Below are 19,757 nucleotides of genomic sequence, written 5' to 3' on the forward strand. Positions count from 1 at the left end.
GTGTGGGCCAAGTAGCTGCCCAGAGACATTTGTCAATGAAAGAATGAATGCCACTTGGGCTCTCTGACTGATGTAAAGATAATGTGGTTCCCAACTTATAATAACATCTGGGGGATAAGAGTAAGACCTCAGCCATTAGATAATGTTTGTTCAGAAATAATATCAGAAGAGCAACTACTGGATACTTTTCCTGTTAATTTCACCAGGACTACTGTTAAAGATGGCCAGTTGATTCATTGTTTAAAACTCACTTGAACAACTCAGTCAGCTTTATATATTTCTGACAGTTTAAACTTAGGTTGCTTATTTTTAAGTTGTGATTAGAAGTTAGTCTAAGTTATTTTCCAATATAAAAAAATAGTTTTCTTAATAATTTTTGCTTCACAGTGACATAATTAAGGATGGAGTTAGATCCCACAGTGCCCTTGGAATTGCTAAGTGAGAAATCCTTCTCTGACTCAAAAGGAGGCTTACTGGTGACAAACTCTGCTGTCCCCAGCATTCTTATCAGAGATTCAGCTGAGGTGGAGCCTTCTAAATGCATTCTTAAGTGGGAAGTGAGTGAAAGAGTTAGGTATGAGGTTATTGCTAAATAGGAATAGCCATGACTTATACAGGATTCATTACAGAGAAACCAACACAGTAGACCCTTGTGATTCATTGATTTAACATTCACAAATTCAGTTATTCGTGAAACAGTGACCAAGAAGATCCGTGACATGTAGTAATTTGTCATTTGAATCAGGTGTGCCGTGAAGTACCTGTGCGAGGAACAAATCGCTTGGCTGGTAATAAACCAAATACCCAGTAGGTTTTTAGCTCATTACCATGTGTGTAGGAAGCTGTGAACTGGTCAAAACTTCTTTCTTTCTAAAAGAAAACCAGGAGGAAGAGGAGTAAAGAAGTCCTAGAAAGTAATGGTTCCTTACCAGAAAACAGAAATCTGGGACAAATTAAAAAGCTGGTGTGCTGTATTTGGCAGTAGATTGAATCTCTGAAATGCCTGGTACAAAAACAGGGAAGAGCAGTTCCTAGAAATGCTTCCATACGTGTTCCGGCCGGTGTGTTACTGCACTTTCTGGAGCAACTGTGGCAGCATGCACCAATTAGTGTGTGCAGAGACCTCAAGAATTATCTCTTATGGAAATCCTGAGTCTGTATTTCCATGCCTTTTTTGTTTTTTGGGGTTTTTTTTGGATTCCCAGTATGACGGAATAGCCTTAAATTGCACCATTAATCTTGCAGATCAGCTGAGATGTCTCAAATCTCCTGTTGCTTAAGGCTTTAAGATCAGGTAGAATTCCTAGCATATATCCATAGCCACTTGTATCAAATACTGTTTTTTCTTTCTTTCTTTTTTAGAAAGGGAGGGAGGAGGAGCAGGAGAGGCAGAAAGAGAATGAGACTCTTAAGCAGGCTCCATGCCCAGCACGGGGCGACATGGGGCTCAGTCTCACAACCCTGAGATCATGACTTGAGCCTAAATCAAGAGTTGGATGCTTAACCAGCTGAGCCACCCAGGTGCCCCAAGAGTCTGTTTTTGTTTCTTAACAAGAACAACAACAAAACACTGTAGAATAGAAATTCACGTAAAACCAACCAATAAGCTCCGGAATCGCTAGAGAAAACCTGTGGGATTACTGCTCTCCCTTGTTTATACCTGACCTCCTTTGAGGCTCCCTTTCCCCCTTCCAAGGCAATTTTTTATACTCTCAGGTGTAATATGGGCAAAGGATAGTATTAACAAAAACCCTGAATTCTAAAAAGTGGCTTTTCTGAACATAGCTATGACTTCACAACAGGAAAATAGTAAGAAAAGGAAGAGGGGAAAATGGAGAAGGAATAGAGAAGGCAGACATTCTCTTCATTGGCTGCACAAGGGATCCGCAGTTCCTTGGAAAGACTGGGCCAGCAGAAGCCTACACTCAGTATGGGGACAGAGTCTGAATATCACAGGTCACACGTATTAGTAGGATTTCAACCATCACCAGGTACAGATATCCAGATAAGTTGTGTCCACTGCAAAACCGAGGAGAAGAGCACAGAAGCACTGGTTAACATGTGAGGAAGCAATGGCAGCATGAAGGGGTTTTACAGACAGAGGGCTTTCCAGAACTTAATTCTGAGTTAAAGAGGCTACACCAAGTCAAGATTCTGAAAGCAGATACTCAGCTTCCACATGAGGCTTTCTTCCATCTTGAATGCTGAGAGACACTGTCTGGTATTTATTACCAGCTGCTCTGGTCTTAGAATTTCTACTTTTCTATGACTCGCTTTCATTTTCTGAATGAACTGGGGGAAATTGCCAGAGGTCTAAATAAACTTCCTGGGGATTGGGTTGTTACAGAGGAACCCTGTCTTAGGAAGCCCTGTGGTGCTCCACATGGGAGCTGTCTCCTTCCAGGTTGCCAGTCCCAAGTCCCGTGGTGTGCCCAGAGATTCCGTCTTGGTGAGCCTGCCATTCCTCCCATTCCCAGTGTATTTGTTATCTGTGTCTGAGAGGACAAGGCTCTCTGCCTGTATGGCCAAGTAGCCTATCAGCACCTATGTGGTGGACAGCACCACAGCTACCCTATGACCAGAGGTTGCTCTTCTGACCTTTCTTACGCACTCTACTTAGAAAGGGTTACTTTTGGTTTGGTTTGGTTTGTATATTTAACTGATTTCATAATAAAGGAGCTTTGTAATCAAAATTTTAAGCTAGATTCTGAGCAATTTTAAGTATTGCAGAAAAGATGAATAACTGTCAGGGGAAGGTGCAGACTACAGACCAAAGGACGAGAATGTTTGTATGACCATATGTCTTGGTGGAACCAATGTAAAATTACCCAGGAGACCTGGCTTCTGGCCCTGCCATGCCATTCGTTAGCCGTTAGCCAAATGACCCCTTGGGCAAATCATTTGGTTTTGCTAGACCACCGTTTTTTCCACTTACATGTAAGAATTTCTGGCTAAGAAAAATTTTCTTTTCCTTTGACAAGTACACGTCCTGTAGATAGAACCATTCCCACATTTTTATGCAAGGACAGGCATATTAATTCCTCTACTTTCTTGTAATTAAATCCTCAAATCTTCAATCCACCTTTATTTTATACTTTAATTATAGGAAGGATTAGATTGATTTGTTGAAATTAGAACATTTCAAAAGAAGTCTAGGCTTTCTGCTTAAAGTTTGCATGCATAGAAATCTAGGCTCCCTGATGACTAAGGGTTCTCTCTATATAGCCTTGCTTAATTATTAAAATATACAACTTATTACAATGTCTCTTACATGGTATTTGATTATTACTTATTTATGGAGTTAATGAATAAATAAGAATCTTCCAGGTACTTTTAACACAAATAAGCAATACAGACAGGTCCTTACACCTGCCTGTATTGCTTATTTGAGTGTTTCTCAAGTGATTCTTCAGAATGCTATATTTACTTTTATTCTTTGAAGGGAAATGTACTTCCCTGTTACACAGTTTATTTTCTTAGAAAAATTATTGTAGAGGTTTCTAGTCCCTGCGTCGCTATAACCGTTCTCCTCTTCTTTGCTAGATACAAAATTTTGGCTACAGATATGGCCACCGAGAATAAAGACTACATTTCCCAGGCTCCCTTGCAGGTAGACGTGGCCATGTGACAAAGTCCAGGCCATGTGAAGGGGGCAGAAGCCATAATGCAACTTCACACAATATACGACTTAGAGTTGTGCCCTTCCCCTTGCATTTTCCTCTCTTTCCACTGGTTGGAAGACTAGATGGACAAGGGCTGTAGAAGTAGGTATTAAGGAGCAAAAAAATGAACTTAGATCCCTAGCAACTCTGTGGGGTCTAGTGCCCCACACATAAGACACACAAAGTTAAATTTCATGAGACTCTTATTCCAAATTATCACAAATTCCCAATTACTGGAGTGTGAATTTGTGAGAGTTGATTCATCATGTACTATTTTGTTCCCTTTAATTCATTCTGGTTAGACTTAATTTATGGAGTCAATATGTACTTGGACGTATTTGAAAATATTTGGAACTATGCTATACCCTTGAAACGGAGTGGCTGCACTAAGCACTATATTCAGTGGCAATAGCCCTAACCTCTCCATGTCATCTAACATAGAGGTCTGAACCGTGTGGCTGCTTTCTCCTGGAGCACCTCTCTGAATTTTATCTCAGGTCTGAGATGGTAGTTCCACGGGGGCTGCTATCTAATGTAGAAGATGGTGGGGGAGGGCCCTAGGTGGTTCAGTTGGTGAAGCTTCCAATTCTTGATTCGGCTCAGGCCATGATCTCAGGGTCATGAGGTCAAGCCCCACGTGGAGCCCGCATTGAGCTGGGCGTCAGGCTCCACACTGGATGCGGAGCCTGCTTAAGATTTTCTCTCTCTCCCTCTGCCCTCCCTACCCCCACCTGCACACACACAAGCGAGCACTCTCTTGGGGGAAAAAAAAAACGAACAAATGTAGAAGAGGATGAGATTGGCTGGGACCTCTGTTGTTCAGACCCATCGGGTTCATCAAGCATGTCACTATCCTTTTATACCCAGAGCCAGCTCTAGTACCTATCTACAGAGAGAGAGAGAGAGAGAGCAGCAGCTGTGCCTGGGGGGAGGAGAGATAGTGGTAGAGCTTATAAATGACAAATTTTCAAATAGACATGGTCTAAAGCAGCAGTTCTCAAATCATGGTCCCTGGTCCGCAGCATCAGTAACCTGTGAATTTGTTAGCAATGTACATTCTCAGGCTTCAGCTGAGACCAACTAACTCAGCAACCCGGGAGGCAAGGTTCACAGTCCTCATGCTTTAAAAAGCTGTCTGGCACGCTCAAGTGAGAACCCCTGTTCAAAAGAATGTCAGAAAGCCTGAGAGTGGTAGTTACAATGGCCATATGATGGGAGTACAGAGTCTAGAAAAACTTTGGCTAGAGGAAAACAACCAGGTGGGGAATGAAGTGAGGAACCACACTCTTCAGAGAGAGGAGTAAGACTAGGCGGGGTTCACGTCATGCTCCTGAGAGGAGTCTAAATCCTGTACTCCTTCCTGTGTTTGGTACCTGGAGCCTGTCTGGCCTCTGCTTCTTGGTTCAGGCATTTCATGAGCCAAAGGTGGAAGATTGCCTTTATATTGCTCCATGCACAGACTGTGATTCTTAAATCGCTGGCATTTTTGAGTGGAAAAGGTGCCATAAACCCATGCTGACTACGACGAATAAGGAGGGCTCTTCAACGACCTATCAGTCAGCTCGGCAGGCTGAACCTCCCCTTGCCCTGGAAGAGGGTTTTGAGCCAGGAGCCAAGCCCTTTAATGGCTATGAAGAAAAAAAACGTAGAATTTCCATGTAAGGGCTACCAAGAATATAAGTGCCTATTTAATAAATTATTTTTTGAAATGCCTTTTCCATTTTGGTAGTTGAAGTTTGAAAAATGTTTGGAGTACTATAATTATCATTTCTGGGAAAAAATACACATTGCAGTATTTTTGTTTTTGCTGCAGGTCAAGTTGTCGTGCGGGATGGAAAGTAAACACATCCCTTTGCTCAGCTGCAGGTCACATATTTGTAGTCTCTGCATGCCCTCTTGGCGGTCGTGGTAGATGAGGGTTTACGCCGTGGGTACACAAAGAATACAAAGACGGCATAGAAACGTGGGGCCCTTTCAGGGGCTTGGCCCAGCACAAGGCTGATTAGGAAGCTGTCTGCTGGAGCCGAAGGAACGGTCAGAAGGGTGGGCAGGCCTTCAGAGAAAGAGTTGTGGGAAGGGAATGAGGCTGTTCTGAGAGGCGCTGACCACCAGAGGTGGTCTGCAAGGATGAAGCACTTTCTCACCAGGGAAGGCCTTTAAATGTTGTGGGTATAAATGCTGGGGATGGGGGGAGGAGGGCTCTGTATGTTTGTTTTGGGGAGGCAGTCATGACCATTAAATTCCATCTTGTCAATTTGACAACTTGGTAAGCCAGGCCCATCAGCACATCTTGAATGCACAGATAGCTGGGGAAGAATCTCCAGGGAAACCTACCTATGCAAGGCAGCTTCCTTCCTTCTCTCCAGACAGAGCAGAGACTGTTTTCTCAAAAAAGTGGCCTTTTTTAAAAAAAGGAATTAATAAAGAAAGTAATAGAAGCTGACAGAGAACCAGGACTTGAGTAAAACTTTCAGCATGCTAAGATGACTGTGTGTGGAGCATGCTAAGGATGTGTGCGTGTGGGGATATAGATGGGTGGGTGTGTGTGTGTGTGTGTGTGTGTGTCAGAATCGGCTTCACCTTTATCAAAAAGAACACTCGTGATGATCACATCCCTGTCCCAGGCATTGTGTGGGGCATTAGGTTTAAAACAAATTTGAGAGGAGAAGTGAGCCAACGTTGAGGGCCTGGGGTATTCCCATGTGTGTATATGTGTGGATCCATGTATACACACACATCACATGTATACGTTTAACATGAAATATTTTTTATATTTACATAGCAGATATATTACATACTTACGTAATATAAAAGAATGTGTATATTCTCTTAATCTCCAAAACAGTCTCATAGACTGAGTATTTTTATGCCCCATTGAACTCATAAGTATACTGAGTATTCTGAGGTCAGTCTGACTCAAAGCCTAGACTATTTGTAATAATTGAGGATGATGATGATAGGAGCGATTCTCTTTTGGACACTTAGACATGCCAGGCAGAGAACTATTTGCAGTATATATTATCTCGCTTAACTCTCATAACAATCCTTTTTTTTTTTTTTTTTTAAGATTTTCATTTATTCATGAGAGAGAGAGAGGCAGAGGCAGAGGGAGAAGCAGGCTCCCCGCGGAATAAGGAGCCCGATGCGGGACTCGATCCCAGGACCCTGGGATCATGACCTGAGCCGAAGGCAGACGCTTAACCGACTGAGCCACCCAGGCGTCCCCATAACAGTCCTTTTATAAGGAAATTTTGACACAGACAGGTGCCGGGAAACTTGTCCAAGATCACACAGCCAGTTGTGGAAGAGCCAAGATTTGAACATAGTTTTTTTTCTGGCTCTCAAATCTTGGTAGTAAGCCAGTAGGTAGACTGATTCCCATATAAGAAAGGTAAAAAAGTATCTAAAAAGTAACCTCTGTTCAATGGCAAGCAAGTGGTACAAACAAGTTATTTTATCTTAAGTAATGAAGGGAGGAAGAGAAAGAGGAAATAAATGGCCGAAATAATTTTTCAAAAATCTACTTCTACATTTTTAGCTACATGGGTTGTGATTTTTTTTTTTCCCAAGAATGTGCAAACCCTCGTGAGAACTACCACCTGAACAGTTCAGTAGCCTGCTGTTCTTTATCTGTAGCCACTGTTGTCAGACAAAACAGCAGTGTTCTGCAGGACTGTGTGCCCGTCCTTTATTCACGCTGCTCTGTGCCCCCCCTTACTCTTGATACATCTTTTTTTTTTTTAAGAGAGAAAGAGAGCATGCGTGAGTTGGGCAGGGCGGGGGGGAGGGGCAGAGGGAGAGAGAGAATCTCAAGCAGGCTGCACACCCAGTGTGGGGCTTGATGCACGGCTCCATCCCACCACCCTGAGATCATGACCCCAGCTGAAATAGAGTTGGATGCGTAACTGACTGAGTCACCCAGGCACCCCTCTTGATATATTGTTTTGTTCACGTTAAGTATAGTCACTTTCGGGAACTTCCGAAGACCTCCGATTGGCACATAATATTCTTTGGAGTCCTTCTAAAGACTTTTGAAATCCATATACCACCTCTGGGACTCAGGAATTTATTGACAATATTACCGACAGTACCCTTGGTTTTCTGTTCCTGGTTTCTTAGTCTCATAAGATCGCATTTTTCTACTATACTACTAAAACTCTACATTGTTCACAAATTCTGGAGTTTTAAAGAAAAGGACTGGCTCCTCTAATTCAGTAACAATTGTTGGTCCTCCTTAAAGGAGCAGAGACCCGGAGTCCCTGGTTCCATAGGAAGAGCTCGCAGAACTCCTGCCTGGGGGCCATCCACAGAGGACCACCTACAGGGCCAGCCCCCCATTTCACAGATGAGGAACTCCAGACCCTTCCTTCTCTCATCTTTAAAATCTGACGTTTTATTTTTCCAAATCTGTCTCATGATTACACAAAAGAAGAGCCTACTTTGCAGCATCCCTTCCTCAGTGGAGGAAAACTTGAAGTATAGAAAGCAGCCTACCCAAGGTCAGAACCCCTCCGCAAAATAGAGGCTTTGTATTCTGTAATGGATGTTGCCTTCCATTTAAACACCACCCTGGGGAGTTCTTCATTTCTTATGTTTATGCCTCTATGACATTTTCAAACTGTTATGAAGATTCCTCTCAAGATGTTGCTGAACGAACTACACAAATTTAGTTCATTTAAGTTTTCCTCATTAGTCATTTTCCCATTCTCTGATAATTTTCATTTCTTTTTTGTGGGCTTGTGTTTATGGCAAAAAGGGGACGAGGTATTCAGAGAAGTTTATTAGGCAAAATTAGTCTTTTTGAAAGCCATCTTCAGTTCTTTATACATTTATCCAAACCATCCTGAGGCCTTACTTTATTGCCAGATTTTTAAAAATAAATTCATTGTTACATTTTGAAAACGTGTTACTGTGTATGAATATATAAATTTAATTATATGAATGGCAAATCCCTCTGGAAGTAAATTGAATACATGTTCCTGGTGTGAATTAACAGATGATGAAATAAAATGTCTCTGGACTCAGAATTCTAATAACCTTTGGTAAACTGTGATTTAAAATTCAGTAGAACGTACACAGGCCATGTTTGGGATCTAGCTCTTTACTCCCTACCACTTCAGCTATTTTCACTCTTCCCAGGGAGCTCTGATCTTTTCCAAGAAGACTTCAGAGAACCTGTTGATTCAGGTTTCCTAAGAATTAAAGCAACCTCGAATCCCCTGGGAGTGTGAAGTATTGGTGGGGAGAGGTGCCTAGAACAGTGGATCAACTTTAGAAAAGTTGGGGGACTTTACAAAATCCTGATACCAGTGGCCCACTTCCAGTAATCCTGGTTGAATTGGTCTGGGTCGTAGTCTTGAGCTTCTGGATTGTTAAAGCTCCCCAGAGATTCTCGTGTGCTGCCAGGGTGGAGAATCACTGTTCTAGCGCTGTGGTTCTCAGACTACAGTGTGTATGAGAATTGCATGGAGGGTTTGTTCAGATAGATTGCTGGGCCCCTCTCCCAGAGTTTCTAGTTCTGTAGGTCTGCTGTGGAGCCTTAGAATTTGCATTTCTAGCATATCCCCAGGAGAGGTCGATGTGCCTGTCCATGGCCCATGGTTTGAGAACCATTACTTAAGATGGCTGAATCACCTGGAAATCTTGCTAAAATGCAGTTTCTGGTCTGGCCCAAGGGTCTAAGTCTGTACAGCTCCCAAGTGATGTTGATGGTGCTGGTCCAGGGCCCACCCTTTGAGTAGCAAAGCTCTAATCTAAAGCATTATTTTCAACCCAATTCAGTAAGATCTTGCTTAGAAAAGATGGGTGGTCTGGGAGATTCCTGGAGGTACCATGGGGCTCAGCATAGAGCTTGGGCCATTTGGTGGCAGACAGAAATCTGGAGGGCTCAGTGCTTCTTTGGCATTTGGCCGGCTGCCATTTGACAGGATGTTTGAACATGCCCTTGGCAAAGCTCTCTTGTCAATAGGGAACTTCATTGTAAAGATTCCCAGTTTGCTTGGAGGAGTAACACAGTAATTCTCAGCTCTAATCACACAATAGAATCACCGAGGGAGCTATTAAAATAAGAATTTTAATTCCTAGGCCCCTCCCCTAGAAATTCTGATTTAATTGATTTAAGGTGGCATCTAGACAGTGGTATTCTTAAAAGCTTGGGAAGTGATTCTAATGGACAGCTAACATGAGAACCACTAAAGTGTATCTCATGTTGCAGTTTTACAGAGAATTTAATTTTTTTCTTTATATTTGGCTAATTTATATTCTACTGTGATGCAAACTAACTTTATTAGGTAATGAAAACAATTTAATTTGGAACTTTTAAGAAACGGGCATATGTAGATTCCCTCACTGTTAAATCCTAAATTCAGAGTAAAAGAGAGTGCTGGGAAAGTACAGCTGGTGTTTCTGAACAAGCTGAAATATGAAATATTTCTGGGACTGTATCAACAAGCCTAATTTTTTCCCCTCGGGGTTATGATTGTGTGCAACAAGTCTTCACCGCGAAGCTTGCCAAAAAAGGTTATGATAAAATCATGGAATGTGAATGAAGAGAATTCACAGTGTAACTTTAAAGGAGTCAGTCTCTAAATTTAAAAATGTAGGGATGACATATGTCTTACAATTGTAATAGAAGTTTTCAGAACAAAATAATGCTGGATGCAAAAAGCTCCACCTTTTATTGGGTGATGTCTGCAAGGCCAAGGAGCAAATGAGTTTGGGAGGACAGCTGACCAGAAAGTGTTGAGGACAATACCGAAGACCCTGAACCTCTCTATCTTTGCAAGTTAATTTTCCGTTTCTATATGTGAGCAAACGTGTGGCCATTGACTAAATATACAAGTCCCAGGAAAGCTGATGAGGAAAGGTGAAGTTTCTTTTTGCTTTTGGCGTTGTGGACCAGTGGGAAGATTGTAGGCTTTGGAGCCTCTGCCACCTGCTTTGTGACCTTAGCCAAGCTTCTTAACCTCTCTGTGCCTGGCTCCTCATCTGCCAGGTAGACATGAAGGTGTTATCTCTGTTCACGTGGGGGTAAGAAAAGGAGAGGCACGGTGCCTCACACATAGAAGGTGACCCATTAATAAAGATCGCTTTCATGTCTTTAGCCCAGTCCTGAGAATTGAATCCTTCGTAAGAAACACCTGTCAAAGTACTTTTCTTGTAAGTCTTTATTGGTATTTTCTCCCTGTGAATGACACCAGTTTAAATTTCTTCTTAATAATTTTGAGGTGTATTTTCTGTTTGGAGAGTTCTTGCCTTAGCACCTTGATTCTTGCTGGTCCCTGCATCTGAGACACTCCCACCCTGCTGTTGGCATGCCTTCTCCTTTCTTTCGTTCAGGCCTCTGTGCAGATGGCAGCCTCAGTGAGACCTGCCCTCGCCCACCTGGTACACCCGCTTTGCCGATTCTGCTTCGGGACATTTATCACCGCCTGACAGCGCACCGTGTAGCTCTTTGAGTAGTGTCTTGCTCTGGAATTGTGAACCTAGGAGGGCAAGGACTTGGTTTTATTCTCATCTCGAAGCTCTGTGCCCAAGAACCCCTGGCACATTGAAGTCCTTCAGTAAATATTTGTCAGATGAATGAGTGAGAGAAGGGTGTGAGGAGGGAGATTACCAGCGTGAGATGTAGGGAAAACAGCGGTCCCAGGCTCCTCCCCTCCTTACTCTGTGCTCTACCTACTCAATTCTGTGATGATCAAGTCTGAGCCAAACTTGGCATCCCTTGAAATATCTCTGTGGTTGCAGCTCCCAAGGATTGTGTCAGAAAGACCATGTGCTGCCTGAGTGCGTTTGTATGTGTGAGAATCAGGATAGATTTCAGGAAAAGGACGGAGGGAACACTCAGCAGTGTTGACTTTGTAGTCGGTTGACTGTCTAAATTTCAGTCTGTTTCATGCTGCCTGTTTTCCATTAACAAGGGTGCAGCATTTTAAGGGACATTTTAAGGGATTTTGAAAGAGGAGGAAGGCTTCGGTGTCAGATGTGTGGGACTCTGCAAAAATCAGATAGGATGAGAATCTGGCAATATAATGTTTCTCTCTCTCTTTTTTTTTTTTCTCCTCCCATCTAGTAGTTTTTGTTTTGGCTTTGGTTTTATTTAAATCCGTGTTTAAGCAGAAAATCTTGAATGTGATTGCTACTTGTAGATCATGATTGTAATTTCCCTGTTGACCTATGGACCTGGAGAAGATCTACAACTAGCCAACATGGTCACACAGGTTCAAGTGACTAAGATTGATGTATACTTTATTGTAAAATCATTCTAATATGGTTGACCGTGTCAATATTTTAAGGGCTAACCTCTTAAAGGAAGATAATTAATATGATGAAAGAAGCTATTTTCTCTTGGTGACCTCTGTTACAAGCGATACTTTCACTTTAATCTTTCTGTACCGGGGGCAGTTTTTGTTCTTTTTTTTTAAGATGCCAGTTGCAAAGTGTTGCCAAGGCAACCAGACTGAAAAGCTTGTTAATTAACTTAATTATAATATATAGATTTGTTAGACACCATAGGGAAAGAGGAGAGGCTTCCTTTCAAGTGGATGAAATTTAAAATTCAGAGGTAATACCAGAAAAACCTTCTAAATGAGGGAAAATACATGTGTGGCTGTAGTGTTCTCCTTATTTTCTTCATGGAAGAGAGATGGAACGGAGGCATAGATGAATAAATGAAATCTACAGGATGAATTAATTTAGAAATGGGGCTGAGAAAAGAAATATCAGAAAGGCACTTCCTGAGGCTATGGTAACCGTAGTTGGGTATAAGCCACAGGTGACGACTGGTTGGAGAAGATGCTGGTGAGTAGGGGTTCTGGATAATCCATCGAGACATGAACAGAGGGTTGAAAGAAGAGGAAAGCCAAGAATGTTAACAATTTAAAAAAAGATACAAATCTTAGAAACCTAGATTCTTCGAAAGCATCATTTTACAACTTGCCAAGTCAGTATAATGGGCTTGAATCTTATGCCTGCTAGTCATGGAGTGAACACAACCTTAAAGCTTTAAAGTAAAAACTGTTGGAGATACAAGAAGTTACTGGTTCATAGTGGATGATTTTAATAGATCCTTCTTGGAAATTAAAAAAGAGGAGATGTAAGTGATCTGAATGTCATAATTAAGCTTGATTTTATAGATTTGCAAGTTTACATCCAATAAACAGAGAATAATGTTCTTTTCAAATACCCATATTTTTTTTTTTTAAAGAATTTATTTATTTGAGACAGAGAGAATGAGAGACAGAGAGCATGAGAGGGAGGAGGGTCAGAGGGAGAAGCAGGCTCCCTGCTGAGCAGGGAGCCCAATGCGGGACTCGATCCCGGGACTCCAGGATCATGACCTGAGCCGAAGGCAGTCGCTTAACCGACTGAGCCACCCAGGCGCCCAAATACCCATATATTTTAAAGTTGACCTTAGACCACATGTGTATACACTTGTGCCGAAACACATACATACACACAAACACAAATTCAAGAAATTAACAGAAGTAGAAAATTGTACAGCCTACATTCTCTGCAACAAAACAATAAAATTATAAAAATTAAAATCAAGAGGAAAGCCAAAAATACTTATGCAGAAATGTAATAGCATTCTTCTATAAAGTCTTCAGTTGAGGGAATCAAAGTTGAATTATAGATCATTTAAGAAATGAGTTTACATTGAGAGTAATGCATATCAAAAAATCAGAATATAACTAAAGCAATATTTGGCCTAAAGTATTAAAATCACAGTTGAAATTATTTGCATTTCTAAGAAAATAGAGGCAATAGAAGAGAACTAAGCACTAGAGAAAAATCAGTGAAATAATCTGGAAGACGAAGAAGGAAGAGATTCAAAAACTAACAGAACTGATGAACACATAAACTACAAAAACAGAATGCTTGGTCATAAAACCTGAAATGAATTTGAAAATCTAGATAAATTAGATCTAGATAAATTAGACACTCAGCAGTGTCTGTACAGATGATTCTAAAAGAGGTAGAATGCCTGAAATCTAATAATCAAAGAAAACTGTCTCTTCTTCCTTTAAAAAAAAAAAAAAAACAACGGAGTTCTGATAGTTTCACAATTGGGTTGTATGAAAAATTCAACAAATGCATAATTCCTATGTTATTTAAAATGTTTTACAGCAGAGTAAGGTAGAATGAAAAACAGCTCATTGAACAATTTAGTGTAACGTGGGAACTAAGACTGGATGAGGGCCGTGCACACACACACCCACGCGCACACCAAAGACCTACAGGTGAGTATTATTCAAGCTTATCAATTTAAAAATCTTAATGTTAAGATCCAGCTGGATCTTCAGAAAGAGGCTTTAAGAAAACAAGGATAATTTTAAATCTGCTAATTGATTATATAATAAATTAAAGGGAAAGTCAATATGATCATCTTGAGAAAAGTTGAAAAAGCACTTAATAAGATCTAACCCTCATTTTTAACATTCCTAAATCCCTTCGGACAGTGGTTCAGACTGTGTCTGTATACCTTATCCCATTTGTATTACAAAGGTAGTTCTTGGGAAGTAAATAAATCTCTCAAGGTTTGAACTGCAAAACACATCAGTAGGTGACAACGTTGAGACCGTGAAACATAAAGAGCGGAGTAACTAGGAAGATCTAATATGTTGGGTTATGATGAAAGCATGTTCTATTGAAGCATGTATTTTAAAAGTCTGATTATACATACCACATATTTTGCAGGATGAGAATGTAATAGAATGTGATACAGAATAAGTTAACTGCAGCACATTAACAAGAGTAGGAATTAAGTGCTATTTGCAATTAATGTCACAGAGCTCTTCTTAGGAGACAGTGTGTTTGCCAGATGAACCATCCACAGAATGTACTTCACAGACTCCATCTCCATCAGTCCCCATGCAATCAAGATTCACTTTCTCCTCCTCGGCTCTTTGATTTGTTCTGCCCACACTGATGGGTATCCAAGAGTGGGATTCCTCTTGTGTTCTCTTCTCAAGACAGTTGCTTGGGGTTATCATAGGAAAACAGGATATATGCATTCTCCGTATATCCTACTGCAGCCACACTGGCCTCCTTTCTCTTCCCGGGCATTAGCTGTTTCCTCTGCTGGGACGCTCTTCTCCCAGATCGCTCCATGGCCCTCCCTCTCCCTCCTTCAAGTCTTTGTTCAAACATTGGCTCCTCAGTGATGCCTGTTCTGACCAAATTGCAGCTGTCCCCCACCTCCATGCATTCAGATTCCCCCTTATTCGGTTCCATTTTCTTTTCCCCATGGTACTGACACCCTCTGCTACTACACAGTTGGCTCATTTATGATGTTTGTTCTTTATTTTGTTATTTCTCTCCACTGTGCTATAAACTATATGAGGGCAGGAATCTGTGCTTGTTCTCTTTATGGTGCATCCCAAGGTGCTAGAACAGCAGGTGCTTAATAATTTTTTAATGAATTTACTAGAACTGTGAGTATGAAGGCTTTCCTCCAGTGTTCTTTGATTAGCCAGGAAGTAGACAAGGAAGAGGGTCAGTGAAATGAATGATACAGCAGTCAAGGTAGGAATGGCATGAGGAACACTTGGTTTTGGAAATGGTCTATCTACAAAGCAGACTATAATTTTTTGTTTAGAAGACTAAACTAGGTGATCTGGATCTGACCCTGCTTTTGTGATTCTGTATGGGTTTTACTGTAGGAAAGACAGAGCTAACGATAACGTACCACCATTCCACATGGCATCATTTTCACCCAGTATTTTCTGAACTTCCCTCATCTGCCCCAGAGATCATGGGACTTTGATGGTGTGCTTTGGGTTTGTTTCAGCCTTTTCCTCAAGGACATGATGTTGGTGCAGGTTTCTTAAAAGCTTAAACCAAGAGACACCGCTGTGGACTGGGGCTAAGGCTTTGCTTGACTTATATTTCTTATCTTTTAAAGTGGAGATGCAGCAGTGGACAGTACATAATACCGGAGAAAGGAGAGAGGGGCATTTGGTGGATCTCTGCTAGGGATAGATAACGCCAGATGGTGTTTGGGGAAATTACATGGGAACATAGCTCATTGTCCATCTTGCTGAGCTTCCACATCATAGAATCCTAGGATCTGAATAAGTTCATCTCTTCAGAATTCAGGGCTCGGAGATGGAGTTCTTCATGCTGATTATCACATACCTTATCCCCAGTCCCTGCAGTAGCCAGGATTTATTCCTGGGTCTGTTTCAGGGTTTTAAACATACACTGTTTTCAGAGAGCAGCCCTTAAAACTCCTTTTAAACTCAAAGATCTTCTGGTCAGTCAGTGATGAAGTCCAGTTCCCAGAGTCTGCACGTCATGCAGGCACCTCCCTGCAGCCCTCTTGATTTTGGTCCGTGAGCCGGACATCGATTATTCAACAGGTGAGCGGGAAGGTGGAGAAGGCCACTGAAGCCTCACACCCCCCGTGTCGCGAGCGGATCTCAGGGGAGATTTTCACGGCCGGCTAAGCTGAGTGTGACGGTTTCCGCCAGAGTTCTTTCTCTCCCCTTCTCTTCGGTCCATGAATAGATCCTCAGGACTGCCCATGCTTCCTACGCTAGTGCCCCACGCTGCCCCCGGGCATGTGCTAAATTCTTTCTCTCCCATTTAGAAGAGAAGCCAGATTGCTCCAAGGCCCGCTGTGAAGTCCAGTTCTCTCCACGGTGTCCTGAAGATTCCGTTCTGATCGAGGGCTATGCTCCCCCCGGGGAGTGCTGCCCCTTACCCAGCCGCTGCGTGTGCGACCCTGCGGGCTGCCTGCGCAAAGTCTGCCAGCCGGGATACCTGAACATACTGGTGTCCAAAGCCTCAGGGAAGCCGGGAGAGTGTTGTGACCTCTATGAGTGCAAACCAGGTACGCGCGGGCATCGCCTCAGCAGCCTTGCTGCTTTGCGTCACCGGGTCGCAGGGTCGCAGCCCCCTCTGCCGCTGCCGTCTCCCCCCTCCCCCCGGGAAGATGGGCACACCTGCCACTTTGGGTCATGGCAGCCTGATGTCTGGCCTTCCAGTCAGAGTGCCAGAGTGATCATCCACTGGTACGGAAGCACCTGCAGATAGGGACCGTCTTTGTTTCTTCTCTTCTCTTTCTTTTCCTTCTAAGTATGCTTGACCGGGGAAGCGGGGTTGAAATTTATGGTCCTCTAGCTCCGTGCTTCATTCCCCCCCAGAGAAGATCAGAGCCCTCACTTGTAGATGTATCGATCACCTTATTCCACGTAAAGACAATCATCATATGTAAACAGCAAGTTATGTTTAGATAAATATACGCATCAGAATGCTAGATGTGTTGTCATGAAATTCTCCGCCCCAGTCTTTCTCCCTGCCAGCCCCCACCGTCCCTCCGCTGACTTGATGGCATGTGCTGAGACTTCTTAGACTGTTCACTCACCTTCCTTGCTACATTTGATTTGTTGTCCTTTCACAGCTACTTCTTGCTTTATTATTATTTCTAACATCCTTGTTCTTGTGGCATTTCTAATGTGGTCTGTGAACAGGTCTAGACGATAGTGATTTTCCTGTTTGCAAGTTTCTAACTGTTGGGTCAGAGGTTTTTCTTTGTTTTTTTTCCCCTACTGCTAGATAAATGCCTGAAGCCAAACAATCCCTTGTCCGTCTCTTGCCGTGTCCCACGAGAAGCGCCTCTGGCTGGCTGACTCTCTCCAGCCACGTAACCACCACTGGTGCCCTTCTCATTCTCCCCCATCATCTTCATAGGACAGCTTAGAGGGCTTAGGAAGGACTAAGAGGACTTCATCCACTTAGCCCTTCATCCAGTTGTTAATTAACAAGTCCTGGCACTGATAAGGGACACATTGCAGTTCTCTACTGTTGGTTGAAATAAAAATGTCATTGCTAGGAGAGGGTTCTGGGACGCAAGGAACCTGCAGCCCTTTGCGAAGGGCCAGAGTTTCGTGCTGGGACTCGAAATGCAAGTAAATGTAACAGTAAATGGTGCTTCTGTTTGCCCCTCTCAGTTTTCAGCGTGGACTGCAGCACCGTGGAGTGCCCCTCCGTTCAGCAGGCCGTGTGCCCTCTGGACAGCTACGAGACTCAAGTCCGACTCACAGCGGACGGTTGCTGCACCCTGCCCACAAGGTTGGTTTGTCATCGGTTTATCAGCTTTTCTCCTTGGTCTTGTGCGTTAGCACGGATTCAGGCATGCAGTTTGTTTCCCCTAAGTATCAGGGAAACCTAAAATTCTCCTGTTTGTGGGGAGAAATCGGAACTGTGACTGTGACTTGGTGTTTACATGTATCGTTCCTTGGATCAAAGCCAGCTGTCATCAGGTTAAGTCACTAAGCCTTCTGGATTCTTCAGTATCGGGGTAGCTGTGCACTTTCGCAGGCTGGGAACTGTCCAGGCAAGTATGTCCCTCAGCAGGATGCACTCAGGGAGGCAGCAAGGTGTGGATCAGAGTAGGCATGTCATTTGATCCTCCACAGTGAATCTTACAGGTACTTCACCATTGTGTCCAATGGGATGAAACGCTGCCTGCCTCACGGAACTGTTCCCCACGGATCCTTACCGTTTGCAGTCACACATCTACCCAGACCTGTTACTTGCTGAGGCAGAGAGGAGTCTGAATTCTTTTGATGCCTTCTAGGAACAGACACAGCTCTCTTTGGCTTGCTGGGGAAAAAGGTGCTGTCGTTTTAGTCCTAGTAGCAGGACATCCACTTAGCCCTACAGGATGAGGCTCACTCCAGAGCATGACGTCTCCAGGTCTTGTCCTAGACAGTCTTCAGAGCACCACCGTGGAGCTGGCCCTTTGTGCTTGGCTTTGGGGAAGACTATGCTTGGAAACATGGAGTTTATATTCTGTTTCTCCTGCTGAGATGCCCTCCCCTTTTCCCTGCCGTGACCTCTCCTCCGTCTTTCCCAGGCTGATAAGGCATCGTTTTGACCAAGTCAATTCATTTCTTTCTATTCTGCTCTACATTTAATATCCACGGTTGAAAGGGTGCCTTCTTTTGCTCCCTTTCTAACCTCTGTCTGTCCCAATCCCAGTCCAGTGGCAGGCACTTCCCATCTGTGTTGTAGGAGCAGTTGTGATTTTACAAATGGCCTGATAAGATAGGAATATATATGGTCCCTAAGTGCCAGTTATGGAGTGTAGACATCCAGAGTGTGTTCTGATAATTACTCTTCTTTTCTTCTCTTAAAATACATTAGTTTTCCCCTACCCTTTGTCCTGTCAGAAGCTGTAAGAGTGGGGTGCCTGGGTGGCTCAGTCAGTTAAGCGTCTGCCTTCGGCTCAGGTCATGATCCCAGGGTCCTGGGATCAAGCCCCACATCGGGCTCCCTGCTCAGCGGGGAGCCTGCTTCTCCCTCTGCCTCTGTCGCTCCTCCTGCTTGTGCTTTCTCTCTTTCCCTGTCTCTCTCAAAATTAATAAAAAATATTAAAAAAAAAAAAAAAAAAAGCTCTTGGAGTCTCTCAGATATATTTTACACCACTTGTCCTATCCTTTATACTGTATCATAAAGGAGATACAAAGGTTTTTATGAAGGTAACCTACCAACAGTGGTGCAGCCCCTTCTTATGACATTATTATGTGAAAATGTATCTGAAGATGCTTGGAAACGGTGAAGCACTGTGCAAATATAAGGTATTACCAATCAGTAATGGAGGATGAGGGAGTGCTACTAACAGTAACAGATGTCCCTTCAAGGTCTTCATGAAAAGGAAGGTGGCACATTACATTACAGAACCTAATTAATCAAAACTGAGCCAGTTGTTAATTAACAAGTCCTTCAGTGAGGAAAAGGGACAATTCTCAAGTCACTCTTATAAATGTTAACATTATACCATCTGCATGTAGGAGGCACAGTAGGTTATTTTTCAGTCCCTCTAGGGGGTCAAAGTGGGTCAAAGCTACTGGAAGACATATTTAATCTCAGTTTAAGGAAAAAAATTTTCTCACAACTAATGATGTACAGTGATGAATTGGGCTGCTTCCTGAGCTCCCCGGAGCTGGAGAGATTTCTTTCCGTCTGGATGGCCACCTGCCAGCAATGCTTAGAAGAAATGTTGCATTGGAAAGGAGGTTGAACTTAGATGTCTTCCGTTTTATCTCCAAGCTTCTGTGAGTCTTGTAAACATAAACCTTAGGATGG

At 42.9% G+C, this 19,757-nt stretch overlaps 1 protein-coding gene across 7 annotated transcripts in view; it reads left to right on the top strand.

Moving 5' to 3' along the window:
- CRIM1 (cysteine rich transmembrane BMP regulator 1) overlaps positions 1 to 19,757 on the top strand; it is a 186,645-nt gene that overhangs the window by 67,290 nt on the left and 99,598 nt on the right. For 6 of the 7 annotated variants that reach the window (XM_064572106.1, XM_045884401.3, XM_045884400.3 and 3 more), the window contains 2 exons: positions 16,255 to 16,497; positions 17,618 to 17,738. The exons of the other annotated variant lie outside the window; for it this stretch is intronic. In XM_064572106.1, coding sequence (XP_064428176.1) covers positions 16,255 to 16,497; positions 17,618 to 17,738 — 364 coding nt within the window. The remainder of the gene's footprint in view (positions 1 to 16,254; positions 16,498 to 17,617; positions 17,739 to 19,757) is intronic. 7 annotated transcript variants of the gene reach the window in all.

This window comes from Mirounga angustirostris, unplaced genomic scaffold (genome assembly GCF_029215605.1).
Source record: "Mirounga angustirostris isolate CCGP_5_RB_7025 unplaced genomic scaffold, mMirAng1.0.hap1 SCAF_10, whole genome shotgun sequence".
In the NCBI taxonomy this organism is placed as follows: Eukaryota; Metazoa; Chordata; class Mammalia; order Carnivora; family Phocidae; genus Mirounga; species Mirounga angustirostris.